Source organism: Saccopteryx leptura, chromosome 4, assembly GCF_036850995.1.
Source record: "Saccopteryx leptura isolate mSacLep1 chromosome 4, mSacLep1_pri_phased_curated, whole genome shotgun sequence".
Taxonomy (NCBI): Eukaryota; Metazoa; Chordata; class Mammalia; order Chiroptera; family Emballonuridae; genus Saccopteryx; species Saccopteryx leptura.
In genome coordinates this window covers 130,389,197-130,415,485 of record NC_089506.1, presented here as the reverse complement: position 1 = coordinate 130,415,485, position 26,289 = coordinate 130,389,197, and the positions used below count along the sequence as shown (strand labels likewise).

Here is a 26,289-nt window from a genome sequence, read left to right as displayed (position 1 = left end):
TGCCTATTAATATGAGATACTGGGTTAGAACAGAACATTTATAATCCTTTGTGTAACAACAGATTGTAGTGGAGATAAAAAATAAGAAAAAGAGGCCTGACCTGTGGTGGCGCAGTGGATAAAGTGTTGACGTAGAATGCCGAGGTCGCCGATTTGAAACCCTGGGTTTGCCTGGTCAAGACACATGGGAATTGATACTTCCTGCTCCCCCCCCTTCACTCTAAAATGAATAAATAAAAATATATAGGCCCTGGCCAGTTGGCTCAGCGGTATAGCGTCGGCCCTGTGTGTGAGGTCTTGGGTTCGATTCCCGGCCAGAGCACACAGGAGAAGCGCCCGTCTGCTTCTCCACCCCTCCCCCTCTCCTTCCTCCCTCTCTCTTCCCCTCCCACAGCCAAGGCTCCATTGGAGCAAAGTTGGCCTGGGTGCTGAGGATGGCTCCCTGGCCTCCACTTCAGGTGCTGGAATGAGCTCCGGTTGCATTGGAGCGAGGGCCTAGATGGGCAGAGCATCGCCCTCTCGTGGGCATGCTGGTGGATCCCAGTCAGGTGCATGCGGGACTCTTAGTTTTATCATTTATTATTGGTATAAGCTTTCCCCATCTTACTAAATGTTTTCCAGAACTTTTAAATACTGTACCTGCATAATATACTATATGTTTTATAGATGTATCACAAGTATCTAAACAAATTAAGGACAGTTGGATTCTTTCTAACTTTTTGCTTTTATAAATAATGCTATAGTGAGCATCTTAAAAATACACACATTTGTGCATATCTTGAGTTATTTTTTAAGACTAGCTATTTATGGGTCATAGGGTAGAAATACTTCTGTGGCTCTTGCACATAATGCCAAATTATACTCCAGGATTAGTTATGAATTAGTTTATGCTCCTTCTATTAGTGTGTAAGAATATCCATTTTATTTATTTATTTTTTCATTTTTCTAAAGCTGGAAACAGGGAGAGACAGTCAGACTCCCGCATGCGCCCGACCGGGATCCACCCGGCACGCCCACCATGGGGCGACGCTCTGCCCACCAGGGGGCGATGCTCTGCCCATCCTGGGCGTCGCCATGTTGCACCAGAGCCACTCTAGCGCCTGGGGCAGAGGCCACAGAGCCATCCCCAGCGCCCGGGCCATCTTTGCTCCAATGGAGCCTTGGCTGCGGGAGGGGAAGAGAGAGACAGAGAGGAAAGCGCGGCGGAGGGGTAGAGAAGCAAATGGGCGCTTCTCCTGTGTGCCCTGGCCGGGAATCGAACCCGGGTCCTCCGCACGCTAGGCCGACACTCTACCGCTGAGCCAACCGGCTAGGGCCAAGAATATCCATTTTACTGCATCTTTTCCAAAATGTGGTGGTAATTGTATAGTAATAATCATTTAAAAATAATTAGGTGAAATTTGCATTTCTTTGATTACTAATGAGGTTGACATTTCTTATGTTTATTTTTCTTTTATCTTTTATAAGTTGCCTGTTAAGATTTTTTAAAAATTCATATTCCCCTATAACATGTTATTTTTTTACTAATTTGTACATATGAAAGATATTAAATAATTGACATATTTATTATTTAAATTTTGTCCTGTAATCTTGCTTATAAAATACTTTATATTATCAAAGTTCTAAATTTTTATGTAGTCATGTATATTACATTTTCATTATGATTTCTTTCTTTTTACCTTGTCTAAATGTTTAGAATGGCTTTTCTCCAGTCCACGGTCAGATAATCATTTCTGTTGTGTGTACCAGATTATATTCTAGTGTCTTTTTAGTTTCCTTTATCTTTTCTTTTTACTTTTCCCCTCCCTCCCTCCCTCCCTCCTTCCCTCCCTCCCTTTTTTTACAGTGGACTTTAATCCATTTGGAATTTATTCTGGAGAGATAAGGGAATCTGATTCCCGCCCTCCAAAACATTTAAATAATTGTCCCACTAGCATTTATTTGAAATGCTATCTTGGTTATATGCTTTAATTTTTATATGTAACATCATTGTGTATATACTATAATTCCAAATTTTGGTATTTCAGGCTTTGTGTTTTTCTATCTTATGGTTGTGAAAATATATGTCACCATTTTTCACTTCTTCATTACCAGTGAGGTTGAGTTTATAATTTTATTGGCCATTTCTGTTTTCTTTGTATTCTCTGTTCAGTTCTTTTGCCCATTTTTCTATTAGCATTTGTATTTCTGTGGATTTTTAACCATTCTTTGTGTGTTCTGATTAGTAATATTTTGTTACATTTATTATAACAAATTTCGAGCTTTCAAATACTGATGATCCTCATTGGCAAAGTGGAGGTTGTGCAGTTTATTTTACATCTATCTGAAGTATCCCGTCTTAACTCTTTTCAAGGGGTATTAGTGGGATTCTATCAAGAACTATCCTTTTAGGGCACTTGCATGTAGCCTTTTTAAAAGGGAAGAGTTGATTGTGTTGTATCAGAACAGCGAGAAACAGATGTTTTGCCACACAATTAAGTAGCCAAATTAAGGAGTCTTTATTTTAAAGCCTGCGACCACATGGAGACCCGAAGTCATTCAAATCATGCTCAAACACAGTCTGGGGCTAGCTTTTAAAGACAAAATTACATGCTGATTGGAGAATGGGGAGGAAGGGAAGCCTAGCAGTAAAACAAAGCAGTGAAACAAGCTCTCTTACAATGTTTATCTATAGGATTAACTCAGGCAGGAACATTCTGGGAACCTCTGCAACTTTGCAGAACTATCCAAGGCCACAGCCTGGGAAACCAGCCCTAAGGCCAGGGGTAAGGGAGTCTTTTAGAAAAAGTAAGTTCTGCTAAAAGTCTCTTTGTTTTAGAGAAAGTAAGTTCTGCTAAAAATTACTCATGCTAAGAGCCTTTCTTTTCTATATTTCAATTGTTAACATTGGTGTAAATCATTTAGTTCAGTGCTATGTATATTTTGCTAAAAAGAAATAACTCAAAGTTTGTTTTCTTTTTAACATGGGATTTTAGAGTAGTGTGTGGTGAAGTATTAGAGGTAGTAGTACCCAGATTGAAGAGTACAGAAATGAAGGAGAAAATGGAGGTGGAGAGCTTAGCTTAAACAGGTTTTTGCCACACACTTGACTATGAGAAGGTAGGAGAGGAAGATAGGCAGTTCTTGACATTTTGCCTTTTTTTTGGTATTATGCCTTTTGAAAGAAGTTAAAGTTAGATCTCTGTTATATAATTTGCCCTTTTCTTAATCTTCCTAGCCTCCACCAGGCAATGTAAAAATGCCTAATGTACCCAGTACACAACCAGCAATAATGAAACCAACAGAGGAACATCCAGCTTATACACAGATTGCAAAGGTTAGTTTATGTTACATTTAAATTCATATTGGAAATTACAATAACAGTATCATTTACTTTCAGAGCAAAATAATTCTTATTCATTGCATTTCTTATTGTTTAATTTTTAACTTACTTTTGAGTCTATAATACTCATACATCTTGAATCTATAATACTTATGTATCTTTTTCAGCTGATAATATGTACTTTATTCCATGATTAGCAGTTACTGAATTCATCTATTACCTTGCTGTACAATTTTTATAGTGAAATTTTTATAGATCAGAATTTCTTGCCCGACCAGGCGGTGGCGCAGTGGATAGAGCATTGAACTGGGATGTGGAGGACCCAGGTTCGAGACCCCAAGGTCGCCAGCTTGAGCAAGGGCTCATCTGGCTTGAGCAAAGCTCACCAGCTTGAGCCCAAGGTCACTGGCTCGAGCAAGGGGTCACTTGGTGTGCTGTAGCCCCCCGGTCAGGGCACGTATGAGAAATTAACCAATGAACAACTAAGGAACCACAATGAAGAATTGATGTTTCTCATCGCTCTCCCTTCCTGTCTGTCTGTCCCTCCGTATCTGTCCCTCTCTGACTCTGTCTCTGCACCAAAAATAAAAAATAAAAATTTCTTAACCATATCCTTCTTTCACCTCATTATTTTATAAAAATAAGAGATTATAAATTTTTGCTTGGGAACCTTATTGTACCATTTAACCCTACTCATAAGAGCCAATTCGGTTGCTCTTTTCTTCATTTGTCTATTTTCCTCAACTCTTTCCTTTCTCTGTTATTCACTCATTTAGGCACAAAGATCACCTTAATTTCATTTTCCCAATTACCTTAATATCCTGACTACTCTTAGAATTTTTTCCTGTCCTAATGTGCCCAACATTCCCATTAAGGGTTTCATAACCAAAAGACCTAAATGGGCCAAATATCTGTATAATATTTTCTGAAACTGTAATTTTTAGTGAATTTCTGTATTTTGGAAGAGCATCTGAATTAGGTTTCTAACATAGTAGAAGGAGGAGTAGGAGATAGCAGATCAGTGTTATAATATTTTATACTTATAACAGCCTGTTCACTTACTGTTTTTTGTTTAGGAACATGCCTTGGCCCAAGCTGAACTTCTTAAGCGCCAGGAAGAGCTAGAAAGAAAAGCAGCAGAATTAGATCGTCGAGAACGAGAAATGCAGAACCTCAGTCAACATGGTAGTATACAAGATGTTTGACATACGAGTGACTTGAAACACTTGAAAATATGCCTGCACTGACTCTAGGTCATTTGGTTTGTGAACAAAACTCTGCCCTGCATTCTTCTTTTAGCAAGGAGAGCAGATACAACAGATTTTCTACTTGATAACCTGTAGCTCTTTGATCTTGGCTAATTTGCATAGTCTCTGATAGATTAGAACAGTGTTAGCCTTATCACATAGAAAGGGAATTCGAATATGAGAATTTTGGTTTATTCTAAGGCCAGGTGCCTTTGATTATGCACTCTGTCTCTCTTTGCGACTAATGAAACTTTATGAGTTGCATGAGATTGTGCCCTACATTTAACTCTTAATTAGCCTAGTTTTAGATGATCTATTCCTGTCCTCACAACTATATTGTATCTGTCAATCATGTTAAAGAAATATGTCTGTGATGACTTGGAAGCTTAGGGTATTTCAATGATGCTAAAGAAATAAATGCTCGATTGAGTTGATTATTAGTTATGAAATCTATTCAAGCTATGACTACTACCAAGGGAGTATTTTAGGGAAAGCTAATAGTGTCTGGTTAGACGAGGTAAGAGAGCTAGATAAGTCATTGCTAGTATATCTGGGAGAGTGATGGACTGACAGACAGCAGTAATAAATGGTCTGTTTTTTCCTTATCCTAGAAGGTGTAAATCCAGGGTCTCCTGAGGACTCACTTATCCTGTGCCATTTTCTTGTTTGCAACATCAGAGACAGCACTTCTAAAAGGAGAAACTAAAGGTGTAATTGAGAGATCAGTGTTTCTGAAATACCTATAACTAAAATTTATTGTATTTCCTTAGTATTAACTAATAATACAAGTTATTTCTATGAGAGATAATTTTAGTAAAGGGTGTAACAAAGAGTGGGAAATTAAGAGTTAGATTCATAGTATGTTATATATTTAATCCTCAGTACAATTCAGTGAAGGATGGTGTAGTTGTAATTCTCCTTTTTCAGATGTAGAAAAAAGTCTTCATGTCGTTGAATATGTTGCCCAAGGTGTCCTAGATATAAGTGGCTAGGCTCTTCTAGTTCTAGAGCCTTGTTCTTTATTGTTGTGCTCTGCTGCTTCTCACATAGTATGAGACTTGCATGAGAATGTATAAACTATGTGAAATTTGAAAAGAATGATAAACTGTGGAGACATGTTAGGGAATCAGAAATAGGTCATGCTTTTTTACTGCTATGAACATTTTCCTGATATGTAAAATCTATGCAAAATCTAATTTTAAGAAGTTGTGGGGTTATAATATCTAAAATGAGAAAATGGCCTTTAGATGTTTTTTTTTGTTTGTTTGTTTGTTTTTGTATTTTTCTGAAGCTGGAAACGGGGAGAGACAGTCAGACAGACTCCCGCATGCGCCCTACCGGGATCCACCTGGCACGCCCACCAGGGGCCACGCTCTGCCCACCAGGGGGCGATGCTCTGCCCCTCCGGGGCGTCGCTCTGCCGCGACCAGAGCCACTCTAGCGCCTGGGACAGAGGCCAAGGAGCCATCCCCAGCGCCCGCGCCATCCTTGCTCCAATGGAGCCTTGGCTGCGGGAGGGGAAGAGAGAGACAGAGAGGAAGGAGGGAGGGGTGGAGAAGCAAATGGGTGCTTCTCCTATGTGCCCTGGCCGGGAATCAAACCCGGGTCCCCCGCACGCCAGGCCGACGCTCTACCGCTGAGCCAACCGGCCAGGGCCCTTTAGATGTTATTTAATGGCTATTTTTAATGTTTGAATTCTTGCTTTAATTTTATATTTCCTCTACCGCTTCTCTATTTTCAACGTAATTTTTTAATATAGATACATTTTTTCCCTTCCAGTTTGAATTTGGTTTTTCTTTAGTTTTTTTTTTTTTTTTTTTTTTTTTGGTGACAGAGAGGGACAGAGACAGGGACGGATAGGGACAGACAGACAGGAAGGGAGAGAGATGAGAAACATCAATTCTTTGTTGCGGCACCTTAGTTGTTCACTGATTGCTTTTCTCATATGACCCGGGGGCTACAACAGAGCAAGTGACCACTTGCTCAAGCCAGTGACCTTGGGCTCAAGCCAGATGAGCCTGTGCTCAAGCCGGCGATGTTAGAGTTTTGAACCTGGATCTTCGCGACCCAGTCCGACGCTCTATCTACTGTGCCACTGCCTGGTCAGGCTCTTTAGATTTTTGAAGATGCTTTAATTCCTTAGCATCTTTCTTAAGACTGTTTCATGTTTTCTCAATAATTTTGTAATTTGCTTATATGTCATTTGGAAATTATTTTTTTTGAGAATTTGGGAACTCTGAATTTAATACTTTGGTGTTGGTTACTCTTGTGTTTTTTCATGGAGTTAATGGTAGAAAACTCAGAATATTCAAAAGCTGAGTTTTCCTTTTCCACACAGATTAGGAATTATATTGAAAGATTTAAGATGCTGAGAAAGAAATTATAGAAATTAAAAACTGCATGCTTGCACATGAGAGCCAGACTCTTGGGACTCTGAAATAAATTTGTTTTTAGGGCAGAGTCACAGGGTATGTGTCCCTAAGCTCTTTTTTTTCTTTTCTTGTTTCAACTGGAAATATATAAATGATTCCTGATAAATATTATATGACACTGGAAAATTACTTTACCATCTAATGTTTTCTAAAGTGATTCTGGGAAAAATTTTAAATTATATAAAGACTAACTTTCAGAGTTCCAAGAATTTAGAATACACTGTTATATTTGTAAAACACCTACTAAAACAATGGATAATGTTCTTTATTCTGAAACTAAAAAATAGGAACAGCACATAATTGTCCTAATTTTCCTTTTAAATTTTGCAGGCAGAAAAAATAATTGGCCACCTCTTCCTAGCAATTTTCCTGTGGGACCTTGTTTCTATCAGGATTTTTCTGTAGACATTCCTATAGAATTCCAGAAGACAGTAAAGATTATGTACTACTTGTGGATGTGTGAGTACAGAATAAATTATATATTTGTGAAACAAAGCTTATATTTTATTGTCAAAGTCAACCATTTTTTTTTTGAAATTCATATATTAAGGATAGTATCATTAATTGGTCTTTTCTATAGATGTTTTAATTTTCATAGTGAAATATATATTTGGGTACTTCAAAATTGTACTATATGTGATAATCTTAAGTTCTTAGCTGAGGAAAACCTCTATCTTGAGAACTGGCCTTCTTTTGAGGAAAGGACTTCTCTGTCAGGTAGATACTAATATTATGCAGTAACCCCTTTTCCTTGGAAAAATCTTATCTGGGCAATATTTGCTTTGAAAAAATATGCATACTATTTTTATGCTAATGAAGGTCATTAAAATTCTATTAAAGCATTATGATTATTTTTAAAAAGGGATATAAAATATTGTATTATCATTATCATAAACTGATATTTCTTATAGTTTCTTATAGCTTTGAACCCAATTTACACTTTATTTTCAAGTGGGAATGAATGCTTCTGTTGTTAAAAGGACCTAATTAATACACATGTTTTATTGAACAGGACATTAGGATGTAAATTTTAAGTTGTGATGCTCACATTGCTTTGAGTATAATTAAGTCATGGAACGCTAAAAGAAAATGTCAAGCTGTTAAGTAGTTCGCTGTGTTTACACAGAATTCCCATTTACTCTGTTTCATTTTCATTGCAAACAGTAGTTTCAGTCCTATTTAATACCGTTATATCAGTAGGAGAGGTAGCTGTTGCATCTTTTCACCTGTACAATCTCTGGGTTAATGGATAATTTGTAGGGTGCCTTCTTGAAGAAGATGATTTATGTTTATACTGTTTGATTAGGGAGCCTTTGTTTCTTTCCAGATCTATGAGGTAATTTTCTTCAAAATCTTTTAGGCACATTCTTCACATATGTGTAGTTGCTCTGGACTGTGAGAAGCAATTCCTTATGGATAGTAAATTTTTAACCCTTATTTTAATTTTATTTTTGATACTTCATTATTGATCTATTATCTTTTGCTGAATTCCCAGTGTCAGTAAGTGTTATACATTGTTAACATTAAATATTTTGATTCCATGTATATACATGTTAACCAATCCATATTTTATTTAATCAATATAATATATGGAAATACATAGATAATAATTTTTTTAATGGGCAAAAATTGGCCTAGCATTTTAGATATAAGTTCTTTGTCTTAGTGAAAAACATATTTTGATGGTAGGGATGGGGTTGTAAGATAATTCAATAAGGAATTTAGTAAATAGAGATTGAATGGGAAGGTGATTTTTAATTGAATGATTACTGCTTTATCAATGCTGATTGTTTCAAAATAGGTCTGTTTTGTCTTAGAATATACAACTTTCTGAGGTTCTTAAAAATGATATAGTTGGCTATACTTTTTCTCAATTCTGTTTAGTTGGCAGATCTGTTAATTGTATTCAAAGAGGGCTCAAGATTCCAGTTAAGGTTCTGATTTGAAGAAGTATTACCTGAAACAAAGTAAGATCTAGTATCAGCTTAGTAATGCCTCTACATTTCATAGAGGAGAAGGTAGTTAAATAAGTTATTTTCAAGAAGTGTCAACCTGTTACTGATTTTGGAGTTGACTAATACTTTCACACTGTAATGATAATTATAATGATAAATAACTATTTATTGAGGATTTACTTTGTGCAGGTCACAGTGCTAATCACTTATATATATTGTTATTAAATTGTAACTGTACTATGAAGTAGGTACTGTATTATCTAGTCTTATGGATAAGGAAACTAAATCACAGAGAATATGAGTAACTTGCCCAAGATTACACAGGAGATAATGTTGGAGTTAGATAGCTTGACTTCAAAGCACAGAGTCTAGACCGGCGGTTCTCAACCTGTGGGTCGCGATCCCGGCAGGGGTCGAACGACCAAAACACGGGTCGCCAAAAGCCATCGGAAATACATATTTTATTTTAAAATGCATTGTATAATAAATATGTATTTTCCGATGGCTTTAGGCGACCCCTGTGTTTTGGTCGTTTGACCCCCGCCGGGGTCGCGACCCACAGGTTGAGAACCACTGGTCTAGATTTATGTGTTAAACTAGTACCAAAATGAAGAAGTAGTTTAAAACCCAAATGTGATGCAGCTATGTTTTCAGAAGTACCTTAATTGAAGTGAATAATTTACTTATAAAGGAACTGAAGCAATTAGAAATATCATTGTGAAGTGAATCTCAGCCTTTTTTTAGTGTACTTTTGATTTTAAAGAAACAGAAAGAAAAAATAAAAATAAGCCAGTTACAGTAAAGACCAATTAGTAAAGAAGATACTATACTATTGATATTATAAAGCTGTTTATGTTTGGTGTCTATATTGTACTACAGACCTTAACAAGCAGAAGTGATAGTTACAAATTTAGGTCCACTAATACCAGAGTTTGCTTGCTTAATAGAGCAAATTTTATATGTAGAAGAGTCATTCAACTTGCAAATCATGTAAACAAAATGGCCTAAATATTTCATTAGTGTTCTGCTTTGGAATCCAATAAGTGGATTGCAATTGGGTTGAAAGTAGCAACATGGAATGCATTTCACATTGTCTTGGCTTTCTGTATGTTTTTTGATCTCTATAAGTGGACTGATTGTTTAGTACATAGGCCTAAATATTTTACTCTTCATCGGAGTGCAAATAAGTATCTTTCTGATTATAATTGTTGGTTACTAAGAAGACACTTAGAAAAGTAGATTACACAAACTTAAACTGATATTTTTATACTTAAACCTGAAAGAGTTTTTGTGAACTTTAAAATATGTACTAATATCCATATATTGGGGGTTTTTTTGTTGTTTTTTTTCATTTTTCCGAAGCTGGAAACGGGGAGGCAGTCAGACTCCCGTATGCACCCAACCGGGATCCACCCGGCATGCCCACCAGGGGGCGATGCTTTGCCCTTCTGGGGCGTTGCTCTGTTGCGTCCAGAGCCATTCTAGCACCTGAGGCAGAATCCACAGAGCCATCCCCAGCGCCCAGGCCATCTTTGCTCCAATAGAGCCTCGCTGCGGGAGGGAAGAGAGAGACAGAGAGAAAGGAGAGGGGGTGGGGTGGAGAAGCAAATGGGCGCCTCTCCTGTGTGCCCTGGCCGCCGGGAATCAAACCCGGGACTCCTGCACGCCAGGCCGACGCTCTACCACTGAGCCAACCGGCCAGGGCCCATATATTGTTTTAAGCAGATTAGTAAATAAACTTTTAAAAATTATTTCTCTGAAGGTTGATATTTGAGTTAGAATGGCCTGAACACTGAATATTTTTTGAATTCTGTTTTTAAGTCCTAAATAGGATTACTTTTATTTTGAGACAAAAGATTTTGAGTAAATTTGTTAGTAAACTAGCATTCATGAGAATTAGAAAGCCTAATGGAAATAAAGTAAGTCATTCTTGGGTAATAGAATGGAATGGAATTTTAAGGCTATAAAGAACTCTTGCATTTCTATAACTGAAAAATTGAAACAAACAGATTGATTAGTTCAGTAGTATTATATCATTATAAACCTACATCTTTTCCTCTGGAGCTTTTTCATCTACTCTAGAGATTGTGTATTTATCTGGTTGTTAAATGAGAGCAAATTTGGGTGAGACATCCTAGAAGGTGTCCTGTTTCATTAGTTATTAATTTTATTTGATTAAAGAGATTTTAAAGTTTGTTTTTAATGTCTGTTAAGATTTTAAAATTATTTAAATTCACTAGGTTTTTCATTTCTTATTTTTATTTATATATTTAGTGACAGAGAGAAAGAGAGAGTGACAGACAGGAAGGGAGAGAGATGAGAAGCATCAGTTCTTCATTGTGGCTTTTTAGTCTCCTTAGTTGTTCATTGATTGCTTTCTCATATGTGCCTTGACCGGGGGACTACAACAGAGCAAGTGACCCCTTGCTCAAGCTAGCAACCTTGAGCTCAAGCCAGTGACCATGGGGTCATGTCTGTGATCCCATGCTCAAACCAGCAACCCGGTGCTCAAGCTGGTGAGCCAGTGTTTAAGCCAGTGACCTCGAGGTTTTGAACCTGGGTCCTCTGTGTCCCACTCCAGCGATCAAACTCATTAGTTATTTTAAATTTAAGTAGTTGTTGGTATATTTTTATTGTATTGATAATTTATATTAAAATTATTTTAACTTTTGAAATAATTAATTTTTTTCTTTTCTTTTTAAGTGAGACGCAGTAAGCTTAGCAAAGGGACAGAGAGACAGATTCCCACATGTGCTCTGACCAGGATCCACCCAGCAAGCCCCATATAGGGGTAATGCTTCGCCCATCTGGGGCTGCTGCTCTGTTGCTCTGCAACTGAGCTATTTTAGCGCGGGAGGTGAGGCCATGGAGTCATCCTCAGTGCCTGGGGCCAACTTGCTCTAACAATTGAGCCAGCTGCGGGGGCAGGGGTAGGGGAGAGAGAAAGAAGGGGAAAGAGGGAAGAGGAGTGGAGAAGCAGATGGTTTCTCCTCCTGTGTGCCATGATCGAGAATTGAACCTGGCACTTCCACATGCCAGCTTTACACTCTACTGCCAAGCCAATGGGCCAGGGCTAGATTTATTTTCTATAATATATTCAGACAGTGAATAAATTTTTGAAAGTGCTTAAAGTTATTAATTATAGCAAGTAAATGTAGTTCTTCAGAATTATAGTATAGTTATATGTTATTCAGATTTTTTTTGTTTTTGATTTGTCAGGGAAAGTAAATTATTAACATAAGAGTTTACCAAGATCTATTTGTGTTAACTGAAGAAAGGCCTGCCACAGGAGTTGAAGTGCATCATAGTGTACTTTTTTTCTTTAATAAGTTTAATCCTTTACCAAAACACAGTTTGTATCCCAGGACTTTAAAGAAAATGGACAACTCAATTAAGATGAATAATCCTTGCCTGACCAGGTGGTTGCACAGTGGATAGAGTGTTGGACTGGGACACAAAGGACCCAGGTTCGAAACCCTGAGGTTGCTGGCATGAGCACAGGCTGATCTGGCTTGAGTGCTGGCTCACCAGCTTGAGTGTGAGATCATAGACATGACCCCATGGTCGCTGGCTTGAGCCCAAAGGTCGCTGGCTGGAGCCCAAAGTTGCTGGCTTGAGCAAGGGGTCACTCACTCTGCTGTAGCCTCCCCCACCCCCCAGTCAAGGCACGTATCAGAAGGCAATCAATGAACAACTAAGGAAACTAAGAAGTCGCAACAAAGAATTGATGCTTCACATCTCTCCCTTCCTGTCTGTCTTCCCTATCTGTCCCTCTCTTTGTCTTTCTCTCTGTCTCTGTCCCACACACACACAAAAGATGAATAATACTTATAAATTATATAGTCACTGGAAATTTCTACTGTATTAGTTATTTTTAGTCCAGTGATTCTAATTTTATTGCTTAGAAATGTCATGGTGATGAGATTGCATAGGACCCTTCTCATCTGTGTATAATCTGCTCAGTGAGATGTGTGCAGCCCCACTCTAAAAATATAGTTCTGAGTGTAGGATCTTTTTCCTCCCAAGTCCTGGTTCTTTTCTTGGCAGGAACTACTTTCTTTTTGGGCCTTAGATAAAGAGACATACCTCATTTTCAGGTAGTGCTTCTCTGGGTTAACTGTGTAACTTGCTCTTTAGGAAAGGGCCAAAAGAATTTTTGCCAAACAGTGCATTGTATTAGGACACCTTCTTCTGTGCTTACTCCATTTTCAAATCAAACACGTAAGAAACCACAATATTTTGAGAAATAGTGAATGAAAACATGGATTAGAATAAAATTTAGTTGCTCTTGGGAAGTATTTTTTTCATTTATAAATTTTGTTGAATGAACTCATAAATTGAATGTAAACATTTCTTTTTTTGTGTTTTGATTCCACAGTCCACGCTGTAACACTGTTTCTAAATATCTTCGGATGCTTGGCTTGGTTTTGTGTTGATTCTGCAAGAGGGGTTGATATTGGATTGAGTATCCTGTGGTTCTTGCTTTTTACTCCTTGTTCATTTGTCTGTTGGTACAGACCACTATACGGAGCTTTCAGGTAAAACGTGTGTTCTTTAAAACCTGTGAAGTAATAATTTGTGCCACACCTTAAAGGGAAAATTGACAGATTTTCGTTAATTTTTTATTATTGTATAACACTTTCAGAAAAATCTGTATATCATATGCCTGTGTATTCATTAGTTTTTTTAAGTCATAAAATCCCACTTTTTCTCCAACTTCAGAAATATTAAATAAGAAAATGAATGAATGAAAAATGAGAGCGGCCTTAGGTCTTAATATTTGTGAAAAAATTCTATTCCATATGATATAATTTAAGAAAAATTTTGCTCTTCATTCCCTCCTTCAAAAAGAAATCACAAGTGGTGATTATTGCATAAATCTTAAATGAACCTAGGTAAGGTAAAACATACATGTAATATTGAAAGTGTATAGTATTTTTACTTAGCAACTTTGTAATTATTTTTTGTGTAAATTCGCTTTTGGTTTTTCAAAAGACAGGAATATTTAAGACTATTTAGACTATATGATGAAGTGTACTTTGCATGGTATATTTTAATCACTGCTTAGGATTAACTTTTAATAAATGCATGTTGTGTGGCATATTAGTAGGTGTTGTGGAAAAGGGGGTTCATTAGCTTAAGTTTGAGAATAGCTGGATAATAAAGTTAAGCAGGTTTCTTAATTTTAGGGTTTCTTAGATTCTTAATATTTAAGAGGCTTGTGTGCTTTGTGATTTGACTATAAAACCATGATTGTTAGTAGCAGTACAGTATTATTATTATTTTGTGGAGTACCTTTTTGGTCTATTGCTTTAAGACATAAACTTTGGGAAATGCTGATTTAGATGATAGCCTTATTTGAGTCCATATATTCAATTATCAATTCATTTTTATTTGGATAAGCTAATTTATGAATAATGAACCTTTTTCAATTCTCATGAATGAGAGGCAGCATTATTATGAAATAGGCATGTACTGTATAGATATATTAGGGAAATTGGAGGACCACATTTAATTGTTTCAATTTTTTTTTCTATTTCAACATAAATTTCTTTGATTAACTGGAATGTTGACCACCGCCACCCCTCCCCCCTCCCCCGCTACACACACAGAAAATGAAATTGGAAACCCAGATATGTAAACGGAGGGGAAAAAAAGAAAAAGCGAGAAGATTGGGGAATTTGGAAAGAAAACTAAATTGGTTAGAAATAAAATGAAGGGAAAAGAATAGAGGGAGGAGGGAAAATGAAAGAACCTTTGGATATATTGAAATACAGGAATTTGTCAAGGAATGGGACGAGGGATCCTTGTACATGTGGGCTGGAATACAGCAAACGGACCTGTTTGCTCCATCACGATCTAGGAAGAGAGTTACTGCTGGTCTTTTCCTTATTATCTAAGCCTGGCTGACAAGGTTTTTTAATTTTTAATTTTTTGACATCTGGCCTCTGAGACTGTCTACTTTCATCACGTCATCAGTATATCTTTAATGATACTGGTGTGTGGCAGTGGGGATATATCCATTTGAGACTAATGTAGCCAAAACAAACTATTGAAAGCCAGTTATTTGCCTTTTATTACTCAAAGTCACTCAGTTCCTTTTATTCACTTTCTTTGCCAGTTGAAATAAAAATGCTTTGAGGAACATTTTTATTTCTGGAATTATTAATGTGTAGTCTAAATTCTTAGCTATATCTCATCCCTTTAGAGCAGTGGTCCCCAACCCCCGGGCCATTTGGTACCAGTCCGCAGAGAAAGAATAAATAACTTACATTATTTTTGTTTTATTTGTATTTAAGTCTGAACGATGTTTTATTTTTAAAAAATGACCAGAGTCTCTCTGTTACATCCATCTAAGACTCACCCAGGGGTCCCCAAACTTTTTACACAGGGGGCCAGTTCACTGTCCCTCAGACCGTTGGAGGGCCGCCACATACTGTGCTCCTCTCACTGACCACCAATGAAAGAGGTGCCCCTTCCGGAAGTGCGGAGGGGGGCCGGATAAATGGCCTCAGGGGGCCGCATGCGGCCCGCGGGCCATAGTTTGGGGACACCTGCGAGAGGCTTGTCCCGTAAGTTCAACAATTATATTTAAAAATACCACAGTTTTTACGTCGGTCTCATAATTCTATTTTGTGCATTTATGCATCCCACCCTAAAGGCTGGTCCGTGAAAATATTTTCTAACATTAAACCGGTCCGTGGCCCAAAAAAGGTTGGGGATCACTGCTTTAGAGTATATCACAAATATATTAATTATCTGGGTTTTGTTATTTGAAGCAGAACTGAGAGGAAAAAAATTTTATGGGGAAAGTTGAAATTAAAATATTTGAAATGATTAATAAATCTTAGTGTGTAAATTGGGAATTTTCTTTATCCTGATTGCCAAGTGTTTCTGAGTCTTAAGTCTCTTCAGAAGTACTTAGTAAAGTTTGTTAAACATTTATTCATCACAGATTTCTTCCTTAATTATGAAACTTTCAAAGAAGGTATACTGGGTATGATTATTTATATTATATGGTTTTAAAGTGATTTTGTGTATTCATATAGGTACTTTATTTGAGATCAGTTTTGATAGGGATTTCTGTTTTTGAGAAAGGTCAGAGTCAGCAGAAATACAAGTGTTTCATACTATAGTTTTAAGAATGATGATTAAGAAATGAAACACAAGCATCTGAACATACTATGTAAGTCAGTAGAAAATGGGTAGCTGAAACTTTTAAGCTAGGTTCACACATTTCTTAAAAGAGGTTGTTATTGAAAACATTTATTTTTTAATCAGACCCCTGACTGAAGCTAAAGTGATTTTTAAAAGTTTTTCAGGTTTTATTCTTCTGTGGCTAATGATACGTTAGCCTTCTCTGTCATAAAATTATTTATTTACTACAAATTTTATTTCTCCACATTTCCCTATATGTGATGAAAAGACTAGTTAGTAATAAGAACAGTGTGGCCGGGGTTGATTTTAGAATAAACCATCATTGCAAAAATTTAAGTTAGAGGCGGCATTAGGTTTGAGAATGTGATTGGATATCTATATCTGTACATACAGATAGTTATAGACATAAATAAATATTTATATATTTTTTTTCCCCAGAGGAATATTTTTTTCCTTGTAGATGAGTAATAAGTCCAAGTTTCTAGAGTAAGCTGTTAGCTTTGTGGTGGAGTGCTAAAAATAACTGGAGGGCATATCAGAAAGTCTTTATTCTAGAATGATTCATTCTTTGTTTATTGTCACTTGGTCAGTTGGAATTGTATTTTTAATTGCCATGTATAGTTTATCTGCTCTTTTGCCTCCTGTTTACTTAGTCTAAAAGTAAATAAATTTAGTATCTCAAGAAATTCCTTTTAAAATAACTATTAACCTTGTTATCAAGAACTTGAAATTAGCTTAATAATATGATGGCTGAATAAACCATTTTTTATATTAACTCTAACCTGAGACAAGTATAATTGCTTTTACTGAATTATAAATTAAGTTAAAGTATAATAGCCTTAAAACTCATTGAAATACTTGTGTAGGCCCTGGCCGGTTGGCTCAGTGGTAGAGCGTCAGCCTGGCGTGCAGGAGTCCCAGGTTCGATTCCCGGCCAGGGCACACAGGAGAAGCGCCCATCTGCTTCTCCACCCTTCCCCCTCTCCTTTCTCTCTGTCTCTCTGTTCCCCTCCCGCCAAGACTCCATTGGAGCAAAGTTTGCCCAGGTGCTGAGGATGGCTCTGTGGCCCCTGCCTCAGGTGCTAAAATGGCTCTGATTGCGGCAGAACGATGCCCCAAAATGGGCAGAGCATCGCCCCCTGGTGGGCGTGCCGGGTGGATCCTGGTCGGGCGCATGCGGGGAGTCTGTCTGACTGCCTCCCCGTTTCTGGCTTCGGAAAAGTACACACACACACACACAAATAGAAATACTTGTATACATTTAACTGATGATTCAATAATCTTATATAAGATTAAGAACTGATAATTACATATAATGATTTTTAAATGTGATAAAGGTAGACTCTTTAGGAATAATCATTTTTAAGTTATTATGTGTAAGAAGTTGGTTTTCTATTTTCATCTGTATTTCTGTTTCAGTATTTCATTTGTAACTTTATTATTGAGTTCTCTTAATTTTGATTCTTTTAGAAAAGTATTACTATTAAGATGGATAACTTATGATTGAAAAACATTTGGAAAATATTAAGTACCCTAAAGTTAAATTAATCACTGACAGTATGCTAGGCTGGAGATACAAAGAAGACATGCTTATATGTTCTCTAGAAATGCAAAACAAATTATTTAAAAGTAGGCAGTTTAAAAACTTTGTAGTAGAATGCATATATAAAAATTGGATGATATTCAAAACACCAAAAATGCCTTAATTCCAAAGGAATTTAATGTTGATATCATATTTAGTGATATCTCTCTAAATATAAGATCAGTTATTTTCAAGTTAGTCTTCTCTTGGATTACCATTCAGATTTTTAAATATTTTTCTCTGAAATTTGGGAAAAACCTTGTTTTTACTGGCACCATCAGAATATTAGAAGTTCATGGAAAAGATGGTTTTCAAACTGTATAACTGTTCTATATGAATATGATGCCTCTTAGTTTTCAACCAAGAGCTTCTTTTATTGATTATACTTAAAGGACTCTGTCTTCTATCAGGTAATCCTGTTGCCTGAATCTGAAGAATTATACAGAAATGTTTGAAGTGTATGTGCTTTTAAAAGTTTATTAGGTATTAAAATTAAAATTGGAGTTGTAATTTATATTTTAAAAAGATTGTAACTTTGTTCTTTTTTTGTTTTGTTTTGTATTTTTTTAAAATGAGAAGCAGGGAGGCAGGCAGACAGATTCCTGCATGCGCCTGACCAGGATCCACCGGCATGCCCACCAGCTCTGCCCATCTGGGCCGTTGCTCTGTTGCAACCAGAGCCATTCTAGTGCCTGAGGCAGAGGCCACGGAGCCATCCCCAGTGCCTGGGCCAACTTTGTTCCAATGGAGCCTTGGCTGCAGGAGGGGAAGAGAGAGAGAGAGAGAGAGAAAGGAGAGGGGAAAGGGTGGAGAAGCAGATGAGCGATTCTCCTATGTGCGCTGACCGGGAATCAAACCCAGGACTTCCACACGCCGGCCGACGCTCTACCATGGAGCCAGCTGGCCAGGGCTTTTTTGTTCTTAATGTTATACTTCCACAAATCACTAAGCATTATGTAAATATTAGATAATTCTTAAGGAGGCAATGTGTTGTTGAAAAAGTGTAACTATTGGAAACATACTAAGAAAGGGTTAGAATTCAGGCTTTTCCATTTAAAACTTGTGTGCTCCTAGAAAAATGAAGTAAAAACTCTTAGTGCCTCAGTTTGTTGAATATAAATTGGGGATAATATTTGCAGAGTTGATAAGAGGATTAGACTTCTTTTTCACATTTGAAGAATAATTTTGTGTAGGGTTCAGAATTTTAGTTTGGTGTTTTTTTTCCCCCAACACTAAATATTTTACTTTACTTTCTTGCTTGCATTGTTTCTCGGAAATCAGGTGTAATTCTTTTCTTTGTCCCCTATAGTTAAGGTGCTTTAGTCCCCCTCTGGTTCCTCTCAGGAATCTCTCTTCACCTTTGGTTTTCTGTGGCTTGAATATGATTTGCCTAGCTGTAGTCCTGTTTGTTGTTTGGTATCTGACATTAATGTGGGGAAATTCTCAGTCATTATTGTTTCTAATATTTTTCTGTTCTCCTTCTACTACTCTTTTGTAGTTGTCCCACAGTCCTTGGATATTCTTTTTACTTTTTAAAATCTTTTTCTCTTTGCTTTTCAGTTTTGAAAGTTACTATTGAGATGCCCTCAAGCTCAAGATTCTTTCCTCACCATGACCAGTTTACTAATAAACCCATTAACAGTAGTCTTCATTTCTTTTACAGTGTTTATGATCTCAGCATTTATTTGGTTATTTCTTAGGATTTACATCTCGCCATGGCTGGGTAGCAGTTAGAGTGTTGTCTCAATATGCTAAGGTTGTGGATTCGATCCCTGGTCAGGGCACATACAAGAATCAACCAGTGAGTGTATAAATAAGTGGAGCAGCCAGTCTACTATATGTTTCTCTCTCCATCTCATTCTCCCTCTCCCTCCCTTTCTCTCTCTCTAAAAATCAGTAAATAAAATTTAAAGAAATTTTCATCTCTCTGTTTACATTACTAATCTGTTCTTGCTTTTTGTCTACTTTATCCATTATAGCCTTTAGCATATTAATCAATCATAATTGTAAATTTCTAATCTGATAATTCCAAATTTCAGCCACCATATCTGACTCTTTCTTAGGAGATAAATAAGTTTTATGTATGAAAATGAACATGCCTTTTTTATTATTGCAAGGCTTTTAGTGTGTCAGTGTGAGTGTGGTGGTCGTGTGTTTTGGCAGTCCAGTCAGGGATTGTTGTTTTTTTAAATGGTTGTTGCTGTGATTGCCCTTAGTACCCCCACAGACTTCCAATTCCTTTGCTCTTAAATTACGTTTAGGGTGAGGCGTGTTTTTCCAGAGGCACTGGAGCTGTGTGTGCTCGTTGATCTCCCTTTGTGTCTGCCTTGCTACACTCTTTGTCTTCCCCAGGAGTAAACTGTTGTTACTTGTCACTTTATTCTTCCTAGGGTGGTGGTAGGCGGGTGGGGACAGGTGAAGAGAGGAAGGTAGTCTTTGTTGTTCTGGTTCCTCCTTCCTGATGACCCTGCCCCTCCCCTTCTGTAGGGTTTCCTTGTAGTCTGGGCCAGTGCATATTCCTGACTCTCCTTTAGTGTTGGAGGGCTTTTTCTGTGCCCTTTCCACAGCTGCGCTGGCTGTTCCCTTTCTCTGTCCCTTAGAAAGATGGTGTTTGCTGTCTTCCCTCCCCCTCCACTTAAGGCTTGTGTTTTGTGGGAAGTTAGGAGAGTCTCTAGGGACTGCTGCTTCCTCCCTCAGACTTGTACCTAGAGTGAGGCCTGTCTCCAAGCCTGCTTTGAGCACCAGGTGAGGTCTGTGGAACAGAGCCTGTGAGTGAGCAGGAATTCTCCTTGAGCTTTTGGCTCCTAGGGGTGCTGTACTCATACTCTAACCAACCTTCAGCCTTCTCTAATTTATTATAGGCTTTTGTTGAATTCTTCTTCCCTGCTTGTATGTCATTCAGTGCTCCAGGTAAACAAGTGCTAGTCTTTTGTCTTTCCTTGAGTTAATTTCTGGTTAGTTGGTTGCCCTCTGATAGGTTGAAGTGCAGCTGTGATTTTTGCAGATTATCCAGCTATTGCTTGATTTTAGGGTTGAAAAGCAGTGCTCTTTCCAATTCTATATACTAAGCAAAAGCATTTCCTCACTACCTTTTGGTTTTAATTTAAGAGATACAGGAAAGTTCCCTCTTAGACATGAGACTTACTCCTTTGGTGTTTAAACTGTCCTATTTATTTATTTATTTATAGAAGTTTTCAAGGCTCTTCAATTTTTATTTTCATCATCTACATATGTTTCTTCTAACATTTTATTATTACTTCTTTCAGTTAACTATTATTATTTTTTTTTTTTTTTGCATTTTTCTGAAGCTGGAAACAGGGAGAGACAGTCAGACAGACTCCCGCATGCGCCCGACTGGGATCCACCCGGCACGCCCACCAGGGGGCGACGCTCTGCCCACCAGGGGGCGATGCTCTGCCCATCCTGGGTGTCGCCATGTTGCGACCAGAGCCACTCTAGCGCCTGGGGCAGAGGCCACAGAGCCATCCCCAGCGCCCGGGCCATCTTTGCTCCAATGGAGCCTTGGCTGCGGGAGGGGAAGAGAGAGACAGAGAGGAAAGCGCGGCGGAGGGGTGGAGAAGCAAATGGGCGCTTCTCCTGTGTGCCCTGGCCGGGAATCGAACCCGGGTCCTCCGCACGCTAGGCCGACGCTCAACTATTATTTTTAAGGCGACCTGTTGTGAATATCCTTTTGTGCTATCTGGCATAACTTGCTATTCAGAAAAATCAGTATTGTCTGGTTCCCTTCCTAGAAGAATAGCTGAGATGCAGGAGGGTATTAATTAGCTTTGGAGTTTTCAAATTCCTAGTTCTGTTAAAAAATATTTGAGATTTCAGTAAACAAAGAAATAATATAAGATTCATGAAATAAATGTTTTAAAAATATTTTTTGATGAGTCAGCCCTATATTCTTTGTGTGTTTTTTTAATCTGGTCATTTTGTACATACCTGATGTTAAAAGGAAATGTAAATAAACTGAGTACCCTTGTTCCTAGAACAGCAAAAGTAGATATGTAAGGGACATTATATATGGTGTAACTAAAGAGTGGGTTAGTTATGCTTTCTAAATCGAAAGGCAATTCAGTTGTGAGATTTCAGTTGTTACTCAAGGAACATCTTTGACTAATCAGTGAAAGTTTAGTAAATTCCAGTTTTTATTTTCTTATTAGCTGCAAAATACTATTTAATCTGTTTATTCTCCCTGATTCTTTTTAAAGTGGAGTATTTTAAAGACTAAATTTTTATAAGTGAAAAGAAAATGAAAAAATCTCCCCTTATGTAAGAAATACTACATTGAGCTTTTCAGGTTAATTAAGATCATGGTATCCTGCCTGACCTGTGGTGGCTCAGTGGATAAAGCGTCAACTTGGAAACACTGAGGTTGCCGGTTCAAAACCCTGGGCTTGCCTGGTCAAGGCACATATGGGAGTTGATGCTTCCAGCTCCTCCTCCCTTCTCTCTCTCTCTCTCTCCCCCTCTCTCTCCTCTCTCCTCTCTCTCCTCTCTAAAAATGAATAAATAAAAAAAAATTTAAAAAAAAAATAAAAAAAAAAAGATCATGGTATCCTATTCATTGATGATTAGCTTTCTTGGACAAGATAGAATTGAAATAATATCCTAGAGATAGTTTTATCAAATGGTTAAAAACAGTTCTTTGGCCTGACCAGGTAGTGGCGCAGTGGATAGACCCTAATCCTGGGACGCTGAGGACCCAACTTTGAAACCCCAAGGTTACCATCTTGAACACAGGTTCACCAGCTTGAGCGCAGGGTCATCAGTTTGAGTGTGGGGTCGTAGACTTGACCCCATGGTTGCTGGCTTGAGCCCAAAGGTCACTGGCTTTTGAAGCCCAAGGTCACTGGCTTGAACAACAGGGCACTGGCTCGGCTGGAGCGTGTTCCCCCCCCCCCCCCCCCCCCCCCGCCTCCCATCAAGGCACATAGGAGAAAGCAATCAATGAACAACTAAAGTGCCTCTACTACAGCGGTTCTCAACCTGTGGGTCGCGACCCCGGCGGGGGTCAAACGACCAAAACACAGGTCGCCTAAAGCCAATGGCTGCTCTACTAAGAGTTGATGCTTCTCATCTCTCTCCCTTTCTGCCTGTCTGCCTCTCTCTAAAAATAAAAAAACAAAAACAGAAAAACAATTAGCTTTATAGATACACAGATCAATCTCAACATTTTTGTTGCCACCTCTGTATTTGGGTCACTTAACCTCTCTAGATCTGCTTATTCATCAGTAAAATGGAGTTAATATTAGTGCCCACCTCATGGCAGTATTATAAGCATTGAATGGGTAATGCATTGCCCCTGGCACATAAAGTTTAACAAAGGCTAGCTATCATCACAAAATACAGAGTTAGTTAAGTACAGAGGACCCAGAGCTTGAATCCAGGTTGTGGTATAGTTTTTAAATTGTCTAAGTTTAAAAATTCATTCTATGTGACTTTTTCTTAAGCTCTTCTGCTTTTGGCAGAGTAGAAAATGAGAAGACGAAATACAGGGTCTCTTGCATCCCGGTTCCATGCTTTTTCATGTAGATTAGTCTAGTGAGTAAGTAGTTCTTAATAGTTTTTAAATTTTAGACTCCATTATGAATCTAAAATCTTTTGAGTCCTCTTTCTAAGAAAAGTACAAATATGCAAAATGTTATGTGCAGTTTGTGTGGGTTCATGGTGCTACGTTTTAAAGCCAATTTCAGCACAGAATTATTAGAGGGAAAATGGAGTTGGTTTCAATAATCTTGCATCCCAAAGTAACAAAAACAAGGAAAGTAGCTGTACTTCATAGGTTCCTTTTTATTTGAATGCCTGTATAGCATTAAGAATTTTATGTATTACTTTGTTCTAGTGAAGTTACCAACAATGTCCCAGAAATTTTCAAGATCTTATCAAAAGCCAAATGTCATCTCTGTAGGTAGAATATTAATTCTGTGAACAAAATAGTTTTAGTGCAGACTTATACCAGTATGATAGAGGTTCCAATAAGTAACATTTATTAATTGCTTATTAATTGCTTACTGTGTACCTGAAGATATTCTGCTGTGCCCTTGACGTGTATTATTTCATACATATAAGAATAGTTCCATTCATATATCCATTTTGCAAATAGAAAAACCTCAAATTTAGGCTTAGATTTTGCTTGAAGTTACACAATTTTAAATGGGAGAGTCTAGATGCAAACCCAGGTCTGTCTCTATAGCTACATGCTCTTAACTATTACATTAGTTACCAGAGGTAAAATGTTTAGTATTTTAGTGAAGTTGTGCCCCCTTTGTCATGGTTAAAAGTGAAATACTGTTAACTTTTTTGAAATAAATTGCTTGTCTTCCTTGCTTCCCCAAACTGTGGTTATAATTAATATCTGTTGATATGTTATATGAAATTAACTTGATAAGATCATACAAATCTATTTTCTGAGATTTATTATGATAAATTAGGGAAGAACTTTAAAATATTTCATTTATTGATTGATTTTAGAGAGAGAGGAAGGGAGAGAAAGAGAGAGACAGAAGAAGGGAGGGAGAGAGAGGGAGAAAGAAACTTTGTTGTTCCACTTATTTATGTACTCATTGGTTGTTTATTGTATGTGTCTGACCTAGCATATCAGGGCGATGCTGTAACCAACTAAGCTATCCGGCCAGGGCTAGGGAAGAACTTTTAAAATTAAATGTGTGATGTAATTTGGCAGAATATTATTTAAAGACATTGAACCAAAAACAACTAGCTTATTTGAGATTCAGTTTTCCAGGAGGCTTTGATCTGGAAGAGCCAGGGTGGCAAGTAATAGGAAGCTTTTATTATTTGTTTATTTATTCTGATGAGGAAGTAGATTATTTAGGTGGATTTATTATGAATAAATATTCACAGGACTGTAACTACTTCATTGTAAACTGAGGCAGATTACAGTTTAAAATGTAAGTTACATAATAATTTACAATAAATTACATAAAAATAAATAGATTTCAACAGAAACAGCTTGAATCAATTGGTACTATATTTTCTAACAATATTTCTGCTCTTTCTGCTTTGACTTAAAATGGCTATGAAGAAGCTGTGTTATTTAAACAGTCTGCTTTCTAATTCTTCCTGTATGTGAGACTCACCACCTTTGGCTTTAGATGCCAGGAGAGGTCCTACAGCCCCAAGGATGTTTTTTCTCCTTTCTTTTCCTGTGACTCAGGCTCGGGTAGAGCCCTCCTCCTGGGAGTTTTCCATCCCTCTCAGAGCTCCTCAGCCTTTCCTGGCTTTCTCCTCAAGCTTCTCAGACAGACTTCTAGTTCATGTAATGATTTCATTGCTCGTTTGTTAATTTACACTTTACAGAGTTTTCTACTATTTGGTATATGGGAAATTATTTATACTTAATATGCTTTTTAGCACTGTGACTAGCTCTTTTTCTTTTTGCATACAAGTTTATTAAGAACTTATATTTTAGGCTTTTAGCAGGGAATGCATCCCCTTATTATAAAATTGTTTTCACAGAAGAGACAGATTTCACCTTTTAAAATCATTTTGAGGCCCTGACCGGTTGGCTCAGTGGTAGAATGTCAGCCTGGTGTTCAGGAGTCCCGGGTTCGATTCCCAGCCAGGGCACACAGGAGAAGCACCCATCTACTTCTCCACCCCTCCCCCTCTCCTTCCTCTCTGTTTCTCTCTTCCCCTCCTGCAGCTAAGGCTCCATTGGAGCAGAGTTGGCCTGGGCGCTGAGGATGGCTCTGTGGCCTCTGCCTTAGCCGCTAGAATGGCTCTGGTTGCAACAGAGCATCGCCCCCTGGTGGGCATGCTGGGTGGATCCCGGTCGGGCGCATGCGGGAGTCTATCTGACTGCCTCCCCGTTTCCAACTTCAGAAAAATACAAAAAAAATCATTTTGATATAAAGAACCCTATCAGTGACTGCTTTGTATAGTTAAAAATGAGGCAACCTTTTAAAAATTTGAATGTGATTGATTTTGGATTTGTAATAATTTAGATAGATTAGGTAAAGTTCAGATAGATAAATAGATGCTGGTATATGGAGTTTGTATCTCAGAGAAATTTGAAGTGTTTCAACATAATCATTTTTTTTTTAGCATGGCAAATGTACAAAGAAATGAATTTTGCTGTTTCCTTGTCCAGAAACAGAAAAATCAGTTAAGTAAGGCAAACAAGTTCTTTTGAAAGATACTTAGCCTGCTTATAGTGTAAAAGTAGAAAAAATGGATTTCAAAGACTTTGAGGTTTCCATTTGATCAATTTAATCTAACTGTACATTTATATGTACTCACTATACATACCAAACAGGAAGGTGAACCAATTTGAATGTTCTTTCATTTGTATTTGAAAGCAATATTTTAGAAATATTTTCATTTTAGTAGGACTGCTTAATTTTAAAACATATTCTGTACCTTCTAATAGATTTCTTAGCTAGAAGTTATTAGGCAAGTTTAGCTTCTAAAATATATCCACATATTGGTAACTGAAGTAGCTGTTGTGAAGCCTTTTTTTTTTTTTTTTTTTTTTTTTTAGTGAGGGGAGGGGAGGCAGAGATAGCATCCTCCATGCACCATGACCAGGTTCCACCCAGCAAGCCCACTCCTGCTCTGCCTATCT

At 37.6% G+C, this 26,289-nt stretch overlaps 1 protein-coding gene across 1 annotated transcript in view; it reads left to right on the top strand.

Moving 5' to 3' along the window:
* Positions 1-26,289, top strand: part of SCAMP1 (secretory carrier membrane protein 1) — a 114,593-nt gene that overhangs the window by 57,764 nt on the left and 30,540 nt on the right. Inside the window, exons 3-6 of the mRNA XM_066381694.1 lie at positions 3,218-3,316; positions 4,399-4,507; positions 7,332-7,460; positions 13,335-13,494. Coding sequence (XP_066237791.1) covers positions 3,218-3,316; positions 4,399-4,507; positions 7,332-7,460; positions 13,335-13,494 — 497 coding nt within the window. The remainder of the gene's footprint in view (positions 1-3,217; positions 3,317-4,398; positions 4,508-7,331; positions 7,461-13,334; positions 13,495-26,289) is intronic.